Source organism: Bombus vancouverensis, chromosome 3 (assembly GCF_051014615.1).
Source record: "Bombus vancouverensis nearcticus chromosome 3, iyBomVanc1_principal, whole genome shotgun sequence".
NCBI lineage: Eukaryota > Metazoa > Arthropoda > Insecta > Hymenoptera > Apidae > Bombus > Bombus vancouverensis.
Genome location: NC_134913.1, coordinates 20,595,819 through 20,610,543, shown reverse-complemented (window position 1 = coordinate 20,610,543; position 14,725 = coordinate 20,595,819). Strand labels below are relative to the sequence as shown.

The 14,725-nt window shown below is 47.7% G+C and overlaps 1 protein-coding gene across 1 annotated transcript in view; it reads right to left on the bottom strand.

Annotated features, from left to right (window-relative positions):
• Positions 1-663: 663 nt before the first annotated feature.
• The window catches only part of LOC117154058 (uncharacterized), a 65,532-nt gene continuing 51,470 nt past the window's right edge, over positions 664-14,725 (bottom strand). The window contains exon 3 of the mRNA XM_033328699.2: positions 664-6,579. Coding sequence (XP_033184590.1) covers positions 6,499-6,579 — 81 coding nt within the window. The 3' untranslated portion in view covers positions 664-6,498. The remainder of the gene's footprint in view (positions 6,580-14,725) is intronic.

The window sequence follows — 14,725 nt, the reverse complement described above, 5'->3', positions numbered from 1 at the left end:
ATCCCGGCGTGGCGTAATCGACGAACGCGTACGCGGTCTGATCCAACGGAATAATCGAAGAAGCGATCGCGGAAGAGGAAAAAATAATGTGGGTCAGAGGGGAGATAGAAGCAAAGTATGCGCGTATAATTCACATTCGAGGTTGGTGCGCGGGAGACGATGTAAAATATGCAAACGTATGCGGTTCCTTTATTTTTCGCCGGCGCGAACCGAAGAGGAGAACGACGGCAAAAGACGAACTCGAAAAGCGATTATTCGACGGCGATCTGAGATTTTCCCTTAAATAAACGGAAAATATATCCGACGGTAGACAATACGTCGATGTTAAGTTAATGGTTTACGGTGCGATTAATTTTAATCGGAGTGTTCTCGTCGCAATTTATATTTTGAAACGCGTATCGCTGTGACAACAACGATGGACAATGAAATTGTTTTAGACGGTAATTTTGTCACGACAAACAAACCGTGTTTACACGTTGATATTCCATGTTAAACAGATTATACGCGAAGCGAATCAAATCTATCCCTTTGAATCAACCAGGAAGTTAAACTCGGCAAATGAAATGAAAATATCGGAGGATGAATTTAACGTAAATTGTCAAAGAAAGTCGAGTTTGTGGGACATCGTGTAACGGGAAGGTTAATGACGATCACGTTGAATATGTAGAAAACGAAGAACTTTTTTTTATTATGTTCGTTGTGTCGCGAGACTTGGCGATGTCGTCGTGTCTGCATTTACAAATCTAGTCGCAAGCCATCCATTCGATTCGATCTTTCTCTTACTCGTTCGTACAAGTACATCGCACTCTTTCCTTTTTCTTCCTTATTCTCTCACGCACGCACGCACGCGCGTATGCTTCCTTTTTATCTCTCCATACGCTTTATTCCGTACAATTCTTATTCGACCACGTCTTTTTCTTTTACCGAAATCCGACGAAAGTTCGCGTCGATTTGGATCGCTTGCGAAACAGCCCGCGGAAAAGAAGATCGAAAGGGTTTTCGTTTCAAAGGTATAAAATTTACAAAAGACGATCTCGAGCAGTCGTGCGTGAATTAGCTAGTCCGCGACCAATGGCAGTGACCGTGATCGATGCAACGAGATCCATGTTAAACGAAATCTCTTCTTACCGATCCCGGTTGACGCGAGAATCCAATCTCTTCTTCTCGTTGTTCTATAGTTACGTTCGATAGATTCCTCTCGCGGTAATTCCTTCGCGACGAATCATCTCGGAATACGAGTTTCGTTTCAAACACGTCTCATAGTATCGGCATGTTTCTCGTTTCGCCGCGAAATATTTTCGATCTTTCTTTCGGGGCGATTTTTCCATTTCCATCGACATCCGTTCTTTACATCTACCGGTTGTAAGTGCGATATGTTCCAACGGATAGTAACTTATAATATGTTATTTATAATATATATATATATATATAATCTATATTTATAATACTTTGCCGTTCGAATGTTCTTATCGAGCTACGTATATGTATACATCGTATATGTATACGCGTTACGCGAGCGCGTATACGATATATGTATATAAATATGCGCTTGACACGCATAATCTCGTCGTTGGGATAATTTCTACTATCGTTTCCACCGTTCTTCCGCGTTTCTCTATAAATCATCGAATGTAATTATCTAGATAAATCTGAGAGACGAAAGCGTCGGCCGAATCGATTCGCGACTCACACGCCGACAAATATCAATCCTCGTAACGTCCCACTCGATATTCGCTCGATTCGCTCGACCCTTTCCGATTATGCACTTTCACGCTACAGTTTCCGAGGACCGTCGATAGGAATGTTAAAAAATCGAGTCTCCTGATAGGTCGACGGGTACGAGAGCTACGCGTACCGTTTAAACAACGCGAAATTGTACGTTTAAACGCGCAGATCGAACGATCGTTCGCAAGGGGCGATCACAATTTTCCAGGTTACCTTGGGAAACCTTCCAAGGAGTGGTATTCGACTATCGCGAGAACGATTCTCGCGGCAATTACCTTCTTCTTCGATCTTGAAACCGAATCGCCGTTTCATAATTATTACTCTTTCGCTTGTTTTCGTCGTTGTCGAAATGAAATAGAGCGGACGCGAGCTATCGCGAAACCGGGCAAGAAAAGCGCGTTATTTAACGAGCACACTCGACGATTGCCGACGAATGGCCGATTAATTTCGAGCAGTCGGACGCACGTTGCTCTCGCAAGCGAATTTGAAAAATACAATTTCTCGGCCGGGTTAAGCTGCCATAAAAAATCGTCCATTTCGGAATATGCATATCCCGGTGAAGCATCTAACCGGCGTCGCACCTGCGGATCCCCATTTTACAGGAGCAATTTAATCGGATGCTTCTGATCCTTAACCCAGCTGCGCTCGCGCTCGGTTCGCTCGCCAATTCGTGGAGAGACGAGGTAAAAGTAGAAGAAACCAGCTGGGCTCCGTGAGCAAACTTTTCTCTTCGCCGTGACTCTGTACCTTAACTTTTATTAATTGTTCTTAACGTTGAGAATAATCGTCGATCGTAGGACTCGGTGGTTGGTGCACCGTGTAATCGGTAAGATCGGTTAGTCTACGAATCGTTCGGTAAACGAGTCGACCGACGAACATTGTACCTGCATACGTATTCGCTGTTCGTCGCTTAGGAGATGGCATTTCAGACGTTCGACAACCTATGGTTAGACCGTGGATATTTATGCAGATTCGTAGATAATTCGTCAAATTTTCCGTATTTTATGCATGTTCTTGCTCGAAATAAACGCATCAAAGTCCGCAGTTTATAACGATCGTATCTGTCGGAAATAATCGATTAGACCCGCGTTTCCCCCAAGTACCTTGAACCGAACGACGAACAGTACGCGTGTTTCTTGCGAAATCTTTTCGCGTTACTCCGATCGAACTCGTTACAGGGATCCTTGTTGTTGGCGGAAACGTAAATTTTCATCGGACGTTGATAGATACGTTATCTCGATTTCTCGCGAAAGGAATTGGACGAGCGAACGAGAGGAGCGAGTAAATGGGAGAGGAACGATCGATCGATCGATCGGTTTTAGCGGAGTAACGCTTACATTTACGTGATCTCGCGGTCGCTTTTACGTAATGCGTCTATGTATGTACGATCAAGTACGTTGGTTACGCGCCATCTGTACCAGCTTTGTACATCCGCGTGCGTACGTGTACGCGTACATACGATGCATGCACTCGCGTGACTGTGCCTGCTAAGGCCAAAGCGATTTCGCTCTCGTCGTAATAAACGTTTCTGACGTATATACGCAGACGCATAGACGGTCAGTCAGCTCGCTATAGTCGAAAAATACTGTACACGCTTTAATTACCTTTGCGAGATCTCGCAAAGATAACTTTAACGAAATAGTGGAATTCGAACTTGAACGCATCGGAATACAAACCGGAATTTAACCGAAGAATCAGCTCGCTTGACCTGTCGAGAGAGCGAGGTATCGACGGCGACGGTACGGATTTTGAAAGGAAATCGACTTTTCGCATTTGTGACGCGACCTTAACGAATTTCGCAAAGTTGGAGTTCCCTCGAATGGGAAAAAACGAAGATGTTCGTCGCAACGTGAAATTAAACACTAAGCAAAGACGCGTGGCGTTGGAGGAGGCGTAGCTCGAGACGAAGGCGGATAGGAGGGAATAGAAGGAAAGATTAAAAAGAAATACGACAAGATACAGGACGTGGAACAGGAGCAGAGCCACGGTCGAGAAAAGATTCGGGTTAAAGAAAAGAAGCGAGGCAAGAACGCGAGAGCGAGAGGCGAAAAGGAGAGAGAGGAGCAGAGGAACGTGGAACGTAGCTCGTGTTCCGCCTTGATTCCAGATGCCAACAGGCCCTTTCGGTCCTTTATCCGGTCCGAAACAATACTCGAGCTTCCGAAAATCTTGGAAAGCGGAATAACCATCCTGGAGAACCGTGACTCGCGCAGTGATAAAGTTCCTCCTTTTCCCTTCCTTTGCTCCGCCTTTCGTTTCATTTTTCTCGCGAGGCTATATAGTTGGCTGCTATTCGAAGTTGGAGAGGCGTGTTCGTCGATCGACAGAGGAGAGATCGTCGTCTCGCAGGTAGCTTTTGTTCCAGCTATTCAATGTTTCATGAGAACCGAAGGGCAGAAAACAAAACGCTTCTCATTATCGTGCCCACTTACGTCTCGTTCTATCCAAGATGTATGAATCATTCCTTTCTTTATACTCGTCTCGAAAGAATCGCGGTAAATATCGAACGTAACTCTCCGATTCTCTCTACGTTTCTTCTTTTTTCTCTTTTTATCGCCTTCAGTTACGATCGATTCGTAATCGCTTTCCCTTTTAACGTTCGTCGCGTCTCTTCGGATCCTCTTCCCCATCGACGAAACAAACGCGTTCGCCGCACTTGGAGACTCTTGCGCTCGAACCTCGGCGATATTATCACCGCCGAATATCTTGGGTTTTACCTAAGGTCGATGCTTTCAGCGTGTCGTTTCGTCGTTGCACGTATCGCGCTATTTTCTCAAATTCTAATTTTACGTTCGAAAGTTAAAAACAGACTGGGCGTTTACAGCTCCGTGTGAATCACGGTTTCGATATTTTTCCATAGCGATCGCGCCTCGTATCGTAAATTATCATCAACGACCAACTATTTTCCTTGCGTGATCCGTTATCGCGCTCAAAGCAACGATGGCTATAGGAAATTCTTCTTTCGTAACGCGCTATATTTCTCGAACACGTTGATCGTCAACGGACACCCGAGGCATTATGAAAATTGATGCGATTGGATGAAACACTCGAGAAACTAGTTTTTCTGGCAGTGAATTGGACGAACGGTGGGAGAATAAAAAAGGAGCTTGATGAAACGTAACGATTAATTTGCGCAATTAAACACGGTGGGTGCGTTGAGTTCGCAGGCTTGTTTCCAGGCTTGATAGCGTGCCATTTCTCGCGAAATGGAAATTCGAAATGCCGTTAAAGGACAGGTGTCGTGCGTAACGCGACCAATAAAACGATACAGCTTGACTGCAACATGATTAATTATGACGAATCACCGTGCCAGCTGTTTTCACAGACCTGTGTATCGTACGGTATATTCCAACGTGTTCTCCCTTTCCTTTCTACGCGCTTTACTAATTCCTTCCAAGCTGATTTTCCTATGCGACGCCGATTGGCCTCCGAAGCGTTTCGGTTTCGTTCGCTTTTTCCACGAAAGTCCGTCACGACGAAGCGGTTCGTCACGATCGATCTGCAGTTTCGGAGCGTTTCGCGACGATCTCGAGTCTGTCCCTGCCATCTCCACGCTAAGCTACGGTGCAGGTATTTTTCTCCTTTTTCCCGTGTTCCGTCTTCCCACCAACTTTTTCCCTTCCAGCCAGTTTTATTTCCATTGCTTTCTTTCGTCCTCGAGTGCGACAGCTTCCCAAGCTTACCCGTCTGCCACTCGTTCGCTCCAGCTCTTCACAGCTACCCGTCCAGTGTCGTCCTTCCAAATTCTCTCCTCTTTCCGTTTCCTCTTCTCCCTCCCTCCCCCCGTCTGTCTCTCTCTTTTTATCCGCTCGCCGCGATCCTACCACTCGTTTTTTCTACTCTCAAGCCCGCTCTTTTTCCTTCTTCGTTTATTCTTTTCTCCATCGGACACGATCGCGTTCCCCGTCGAGCTTCAGCGTTACATTTTTAAACGCTTTCGTAAAAGAGCAAAACGCGTACGCGTTTTCTTTCTCCGCCGGGCGATCCGCAGCGTCGGAGATGCCGTTGTATTTTCCAGAAAATTCCACTGTTTCCGACGAAAACGCGCTCTTCTCTCGCTTAATTGGCCAACGGTGTTTTTCGCGCGGCGCGATTCGACCGAGGCTGGTTCAACGAATGTAAACGAGTTCACGCGCCATATTCGAGCGGCGATGGGAAAGACTTGTCAAAAGTTGTCCGAGACGTCGAAATTGGAGCACTCGAAACGTAACCAACATGGCGAAAAAGTAATCCGAGGTCGGCTACGTAGGAGATGGGTGGTTGCGCCCCGAGCGCTTTTGTTTCGTTCAGCCTTGCGGCATCGATCTTCCACATCGAGAGATAATTAAGAGACAAAAGCAGGAACAAAGTTGTCGCGCTTCAAAGAGCCCGTGTAGCCGTATCAGCCGGTATACGGATTTTCCGCGATAAGTACGACGCGTTCGAGGTTTTTGCCGCGAGAAAAGGGCCTCGGCGAATGAGAACGGATTTCACGGTTGAAGCGAAGCGAGTTGAAATAGGAAAATTCTCGCATCGAGCGAGAGCGATCGGTCGAACGTTCCGCATGGCCTAGAATCCCTGACTAATTACAAACGGTTTACGCGTGTAAGCGTTAACGAGGAATCGTTTCATGATCATCGCGATCATTAGCCCGAGCCGCGTTAAAGCTTACGAGTTAGCTCGAAAATCGTGAACGCCCTGCGAGCGCTGCGACGCGCTACGGTTTTTTTCGGCGTTTCCATCGGTTTCTTCGTGCGAGGAAAGTAGAACAGCTCGGAGGAATCTCGACGAGGACTAGCAGTCGTCTTGAGTGGAAGAGGAGTGTAAAAGCGCTGCCACACGCTCCGAGAAGTCTCCCGAAGCTGCTCCGGAACACTGTAACAGAAACGGTTTACGAACCGTTAAAACATCGAACGTCGCTTTATCTTCGACGATTACGCAAAATGTCGTGAATTTCACTTTCATATGCATTCGAGTTAAAAGCAGCGTCCGCGCGAAAAATAAGGTTCGCGGATATACCTGATCGCGCGAAACATTTTACTTCGAGATTTCCAGAGCGAGATCGTTCTACTTGGCTGGCTTGGTTGGCTGTTGTCCGATAGACGGCGTTGATTCGCGAAGGTAGCCGCGAGTTTGGCATCGCGAAAGTTTTCGCACGGCCTTTCGATTCGTCGGTCGATACGCGATCATCCGAAAGATCCGAATGAAAAAAGTTAAACGAATCTCCGAGGACAGAAAGGAAGATGGTGTATCGACGAGGAAAGGTCGAGAAGGGAGCGGCGGCGACGGTTTATCGAACGTCGGCGCGTTCCACACAGGCTTACATTGTTTAAACGATCCGTCGGTTCGGAAAAATCCCTGACACCATAAAGCAACGAGTGGAGGAACCCTTCGGGCCGGCAATGAAAACTTGAAAAGTTCGTGCTTTTTCATTTTCAGCAACGGCTCGGCATCGCTGAAAGCGCAGACGATGCTGATTTCCCAGCGGGTATCGTCCATCTATAAATCTATACCCTGAGGTTGTTTAGTCGGAGCACTGGCTCGGCTGTGTGTGTGCACGCGTAGCTCAACTGCGCCACCCTGTATTTTTCATTCGACTCACCCTCGACACTGCACCCGCCCCTAACCCGTTTCTCCCCTTTCCGTTCCTACCCTTCGCCGCTCACCTTTTCTCCCTGGCACGCCCCCCCTCCCTCCTCAAAGCAAACTTTTATCCCGCGCAACTTTATTTCTTCCGGTCTCGTTCGGCAAACCGCGAAAACAAGGATTAGTCCGCGACCGACGGCCTATCCGCTCATCGAGAATTTACCCCGTTTGTCCGGCGGTCGACCGATAAACGCGTCGTAAACGCGCCGTAAATAGGTCGCGTTTCGAATTTTAGAAACGAGGACGTTGGCTTTTTGTCGCAGAGAAGCGCTAACGAACGAGCAAAAATTTATGGGTTAACGAAATATGTAGCCTCGGAGAGAGGCGACGAGGATGCGACGAGTTAGGAGGGAAAAGAGGCGAGCGACGGTTTCAGCTTTTCTCGTCGCTGTTCTATCGTACGGGGACGGTACACCTTTCGGTCGGCGGTACGCGTTTGAGAAAAATGTTGCGCGAAATTGAACGAGCGAGCGTAAGTAGTCGCGTGAAAATGTTAAGGTTTTTTAATTAACTTCTTTTCATGGCGTTTCGCTGGCGGATTTTCCGAAACACGCGTGCACGATGGCGGGGTTAATGCAGCGTGTAATTGAAATCGCGAACAACGAAGGTCCGGGCTAATCGACGATCGAAAAATGACAAGTTGCGGTCCATTTAATCGAAGTTGGACCGCAACGCGTTCCCCGCCTCGACATACGCCGATAGTCGGACAAAGGAACCTATTCGCGTTTGCGTTTGCGTTCGAATTTACATTGGTATTTGCGCTAAAATTTCCGCGAAATACCACCTCTCAACCTCTGCCATTCGGCAAACGTGTTTTTCGCAGTTCTCTTTTATCCCCCAAGTGTACCAGTAACATCTCGGTTAGTTATCGCGACGACGATTCGCGCATCTGACCGGGTAACTACCGCGGGTTTATCTGGCTCGCGGAAAAATTACGTCGAATCTTACCGCGTAACGATAGTGGGAGAACCGAGAGGCGAAGAAAGACAGAGCGTGCAATAGCGACGAAGGGGAAAAAGATGGTACTAAAGGGACGGGAGATTGGTTATAGAGAGGCGGTGGAAAAGTTGGACCGTGGAACGAGACCGAACTTTCAGCTTTTTAAGCTCTTTTCCTTGACTCCGCGACTTTTCGCAGCCCGCTCGGGCTTACCACGGTCTCCGACTATTCGAGAGCCTGGGGATATTTGTTTTAAGCGTCGGCGTTGACGATAATTTCCTCGAGAGAGAATCGCTTTGCAAACCGTCGTTTACCGGTTCGCAGCAGCTCGTGCCACCCTCGAATCTTTCGAAACCTTCGACTCCGTCTGCCACTTAGGCCCCGCGTCGTACGTATTTTCTAACGCTTTGTCGTCTATCGCGCGTAGATTTTCAAGAACGGAAATTCCAAGTTTGGCGAAACTACGGAGGGGAGTGGGGCTGGCGAAGGTGGAGCCGTAAAATTTCTACTTGGGTTTTACACCGTTAATTCCATCCTGTACGGACAACAAAAACAGAAGCACGGTAATATAAATTAGGTAATTTTTGCAGACGTAATTTTTCAGGATTACTTCTGGTCGTAATCTGAGGGTTTTTTTCGAGGGACGCGGATGATCCTGAAACACGAGGCAAGCTGCGATTTTACATCCGCGTTTGCCTTCATCCGCTGGGGTGCAATTAACTATCCGGCTAACGCGAACGTATTAATGTAAAAGGAGAAAAACGATGCCGGGGAAACGGCGGCGATACATAAGGTGCGACGAGTCCGAGTATCTCGGGAAAATTTCGAAGGAGAAGAAATTTCGAGAAAACGACACGCTACGTACGCGCGGTTGCGTTCGTCTGCGTTCGCGATTTACTCGATTTACGGTTTATCGGGTAGCGGTGGAAAGAAATTAGCGAAATTAAATTGAACGGTAAAACTGTCTTTTATCCGACTGCGAACGGAAAGCTTGTCAAATATTTATTCGGCCGGTTTTGCAAAAAATTGACTCGCTAATAAAACAGCTGGCGGAAGGTAAAGCTCGATTCAATTTTCTCGAAGGGGAGAGACGTCGGTGGCAAGGAGGATCGAGCGAAATAAACCGAGCGGGTTGCCGGGAGTATGGCGAAACGATGGAAACGTAGGAAGAAAAATTGCGAGCAAAAAGCGTGGCGGAACGTGGACTCTCGTAAGAGCTCTATTTTCGCAGTTCGCTGTCCGCTGCCTGTCCCCTCCCACCCTCTGCCGCGTCCTCTTCATCCTCTTCTTTATTTTCACCCACCTTCGCTTTCTCGTTTCGAGGACAATTACGCTAATGCTTTCGCCATTCTCATCTTTCAGGACTGGAAGTTCGGTAGGAAGAGCCAGCAGCGGTAACTCGAAGCCAAAACAAATGCAAATGTCGCTGAACCGAGTAAGTAAACGCAATAAATGCTTTGCCGCTTGTTCCGGTCGTGTGAAATTTTCAACCTCGGAATTGTCTTCGTCTCGGCGTCTCGAATGAAAATTTAAACGCTGTTCGCGTTCCTTCCTCCAGCGAGTTTCGAGAGAACCGGTCGATCGTTCGCGAGTCGCTTCCTTCCTTCGTCGCTGTGCGCTATGCTTTGTACGTTTCTGCTTGTTTACGTAACACCCGATGCGAACGAAAACTGAAAAGCAAGGCGTAAACGGTTCGTCCTGCACACCGGGCAATTCCATTCGCGCTGCTCGGTAAATTTGATCTAACTGCGCGTACCGTGTACCGAGCAACCGTTTCGTTAGGCAATCATTACCTATAGTAAACGCGGTTACGAGGCCGGTCAAACAATAGTCAAACGGTATCGGCTTTAGTTCATATTCCTACAATTGTTATTCAAACCGCATCGAGTTTTATTACAACACGAATAATACCGGTTAAACAATAATGCGTACGGTATGATCGCGCGTGACGTAAATGTTCGCGTTCTCCCGTGTTCTCCCGCGTTCTCCCGCCTTCTCCCGCCTTCTCCCGCCTTCTCTCGTGTTTGCCAGACCGATTTTCAAATCCCTTTACATCGAAACCGCTATTCCACGTAACGAGAGTTACATACACAAGGATTTGCGATCGTTGCCTCTGTACCGCTCTTCGCCAAAACACCAGGGTCTCGCTGCCCTCGTAACATACTTTATATAGTTTACTCGCCTTTTATTTAAACGTGTAATCCCTTTGAACGAATCGCTCGAGCGTTAGCGAAATTACTATTTTAGCACGAGATTACGTCGACGGCCGACGACTTTTCGTCGTTCGTCGCGAAAGAAACCGTTCGAGCGGAAATTTTCGGCAACTTTGTTCCGAGCGCGAGCTCATCGTCAAAATGAACGTTTCATCCCTCGAGAAATCTTGCAACCGATCTCTATTCTTCGGGGGATATCGCGAACAGAAAGAAACGCCAGGCTCTCGGCATTTTCAGGGACGCGTTATCCGCGTATCGCGACCGAATTAAACGTCAACGATCTCGATGAAACGAACGGGACGTTTCGAGCGTTTCAACGTTTGCTTTAACGAGGATTATCGGTACGTACGTTACGGTTTATTCAGCGACGTTACATTCCGAAAGCCGTTTCAATGGATTTCGTTTCGCGTTCGAACGAATAACCGACGCGCGTTCGGGGACTCGCTCGCCGGTTCTTAATCGCTTATCGCTAATTTATTTACTTGGAATTTCGCGCACGATGGAACGTATTCCTTCGTTATCGGCCGTGATGTAGCGTAACGAGCGTTCGTAGAAGCGTCATAGCTTTCCACGTTGAAAACCATTTCGATAGCGACAGGGTTGTGTCGGTGTTTATTAGCGGGGACAAAACTCTCGTTCGTCATTGCCAGATAGGGAATTTCGGATAAAGCAGAGCGAATAACGCGAGGGAAGGGAGCGAGGAAGAAGACTCGGCTCGTTCGTTCGGTTTCCAGTCTGTCAACTTCTTCGTTCTGTTTCTCGGTGACACTTTCATTCCCTCGTGGCTCTCTCGATTCGCTCGCGATCGTGTACGTATACCGTTGTATGGCGCTGCTCCCGCGTGAATCCTACCACCGCGACATTACGTTGGGCTCCTGTATCGCGCGTTTGGTCTACGAGACTCGAACAGCGGTTGTTCGGAGATTTTCACAGCGAACAAAATTTCAGCAACGTTCGAGCTCGTTACTTTCGATCAACGGAGACGATTCTTCCAGATGATTTCCTTTAAAATCGGCTAATATTCGAGATCGTTGAATTTAATCGCTTATTAACCAGCAATTCTGTTTCGTAAATGTATGGTAACTTTCGACTGGGGTACGAATGTCTGGCTTTCAACCAGCTATTAATACCTCGGTCGGCGTTACAGAGAACGTTTAAAGTCGAGTTCTCTTAAGATTCTTAATCCAAGGGAAGCCTCTTATACCAGCGACGAACAGCTCTTGAAACGCGAACATCACGCGGCTATATCGCGTGGTCGAAGAATAGCGAAGAACGGTTCGATAACATTTTCTCGAAATCCCCTTCCGATGTATGTACATAAGTACGATGTTTGTATCTGGAGGCGAATCCTGTTGCCGCGGCTGCGGATAATCCGAAAAACAACCGTTGTATATTACCTTTGAAATATCCGGTATATCGAAACCTTGCGATATTCTACGCATGAATGTTACGATGGAAAGCCGCGGAATCGCAACTACGTCGTCTAATCGTCGTGGTAGTTTCAAATCTAAAAAATCCTTGCGTATCGTTCGATCGAAGAAAATCGAAAAGATATAAATCTCGGAGACTCGAATCGATCGTAGGTCGGCGACTGCGGAGCTGCGCATTATCTAAGAATAAGAATCTAATCTAAAATTAACTATTTAATTACATTAGCCGATTCTATGCGCGAACAGAAGACGTATAAATAGCCGTTTCGCGTTACGGTATCCGTGGAAGCGCGAAGATTCGTTACTCGGTAGTGGACTCGGAGGTTAGAGGGTGGCGAGAGGAAAGAGAGAACTCGGTCGGGAAGACAGAGGGAGAAGGAAGAAAGGGGAAAAGAAGCGAGGCGAAAGGAAATACCATAGGTATTACGGAGGTAGTAAAGAAAGAATTATCAATTAAAATTATACAACGCGTTTCTTTGGAGTACCGTTCTCCGAGCACTCTCCGGAACTAGAAACGAGCACGATGAAAGCGGCTTTTTACTTCTTCACGAGGAGCCGCCCTCGACCGAGAGAGCACGCCAGTTCGAGTATCATCGAACGTTTATCGTTCCACGGTAAATACGAGAAACAGACGCTGAACATTTCGTCGGATTCTTTTCGTCGGAAAAATTTCTCGTCCGAAATTTCTCGATCGTGGAAGAGGAACGAGTTCCTCGACCATTGGCGGAGCGACGACTCGGAGCGAAAGAAAACGCGCGACGTTGCGAGAGGAGGACGATTAAAACCGCTCGATCTCACCATCTTCTTTCGAACGCGCGAACTTTGCCGATTTGATAGCTTTCTCCGTGACGTCGTATATCTCCGGCGGAACGGTAATCTCACTCGGAACGGTAATATTCCCGTGGATGGCGTGCTACACGCCAGGATACCCTCGAGGAAAGAAGAGCAAAGTTGTTGCCATCGATCTTGGCAATTCGTTATTCACCGACTTGGCGGAGGGCACGAGTCGAGAGAGGAAAAAAGGCACGGTGAAGGGGTTCGAGATCTCGAGACCATCGACGAATAATTACCACAGTATAGGCGGACAGGCGGACAGTGATGTCAGCAGTCATCGCGCGCGACTAAATCGACCAACCGGTTCTCCTCGTATCGGCCGCCGCCATCGACCTCGGCGACGCTCCATCTCCACCGACGCGTTCGTGTTTCGCCTTCGAGCTGGATGATACACGGGCAAATGCGTCGTCACGAGTTACGCAACTTTGCAAAGTCTCTATTCGTAGAAACGTTTTTTATCGCGAGCTTCGAGGAAAGGAGGAGAGGAGCGACTACAGGGATCGAAGCTGCGACGCGTGCACGATCTACGGATTGGTAGGAGAAGGAAAGCGGGCAAACAAGCGATAAAGAGGAGAACCGGCCGCGTCTCTAAGACTCTCGGCAAATGAGATTCGTGCTCGATGCCAGCGAACGAAAGCCGGAAACGATAAAGAAACGATAAAAGTAGGAGAGAAAAAAGAGGTGGAATCGATTTTCGGCTGGTTGGCAAATATTTGCCGAAACATAATACGCGTTACGCTGTTAAGAGGAACGGTTTTCGCGGTCTCTCGGCTTGTCCCCGCCCGAACCCGACGAGATTGCGAGAAGAACCAGCGAAAAAACCACCTACCATTGTATTCTTCTATCGTTGGAGCGTGCTTCGTCAACGATAGCTTTTACATCGTTACTTCTTTCGCGTTTCATCTCGACGTTTCGCAACGTTCATCCACCTCGGGTAAGAATCTCGTGGAGATAGTTTATAAGCGTAGTTTTTCTCTGGAATACCGAGCAAAATGTTTTAACTCGATTTGCCAAGGCGAGTGGAAAAGTTTGATAAAAGGGGTGGGCGCGATTCGTTGTCGAGCGACGTGGCCGTAAGCGGTCGGAGCCGTTCTCAAAGGCAATTAATTCGAACGTCTAATAAGGGGGTAGGAAATGCAACGTATGCCGGTATCCGCAACATGGTTAAGGCGTAACTGATACCAATTAAATCCTGAATGAGCACGAGGTTGGCCCGGTGTGTACCTTATGTGCTTGGGAGGATCGACCAGAGTGTATCCTGTGCTTGTAACACGAGACGGACGAGCCTCGAGCATATCCGCGACAACTACAACAGGAACAACAACGTCGGCATCAGCATCGACAACGTCGAGCCAAAACCCCGAACCATCTGACTTGAAAACACGCTCTGATCCGAGACACTCGCTCCAAGGAGTAGGGGAAGGTCGTGTACCCAACGAACCTGTACACACAGCTCGTCGTTACGTATCGATACACGATCGTACGTCTCGTCGAGACGCGAATCCGCGTTTCTAGTTTCCTAATCTTTCGATCCTTTAAACGCGAACCCACGTTTTTCCTTCTATTTGACCAGATATATTTCTCAAAAATACGCGGCAACTGGCGTTAAATTCGTTTCACGGTAAATCGCGGAAAACGTTTTCGACGCGAGAGACTCTGGATAAGGATCGCTATTCGAAATATCTCGTTACAGCAAAGAAAGAGGAAAAAGAAAGATACAAATCGGCACTCTCCATTTTCTTACAACAGATTTCTAGAATCGTGGAAATGGAAAACGCTCGACGATCGGTGTCGGAATCGACGGGGCAAAGGTCTCGATCGTCGAATCGGTGATCGAACGTGTTGCATAATTCAAAAAGCTTCTGGGTAGGTTCTTAATTATTCAAAGGAGGCTGTGAAGAAGCCAAGCAGTCTCTATCGGATCGCAATCGGAAAACGAAACTCTATTCTGGGTGGCGG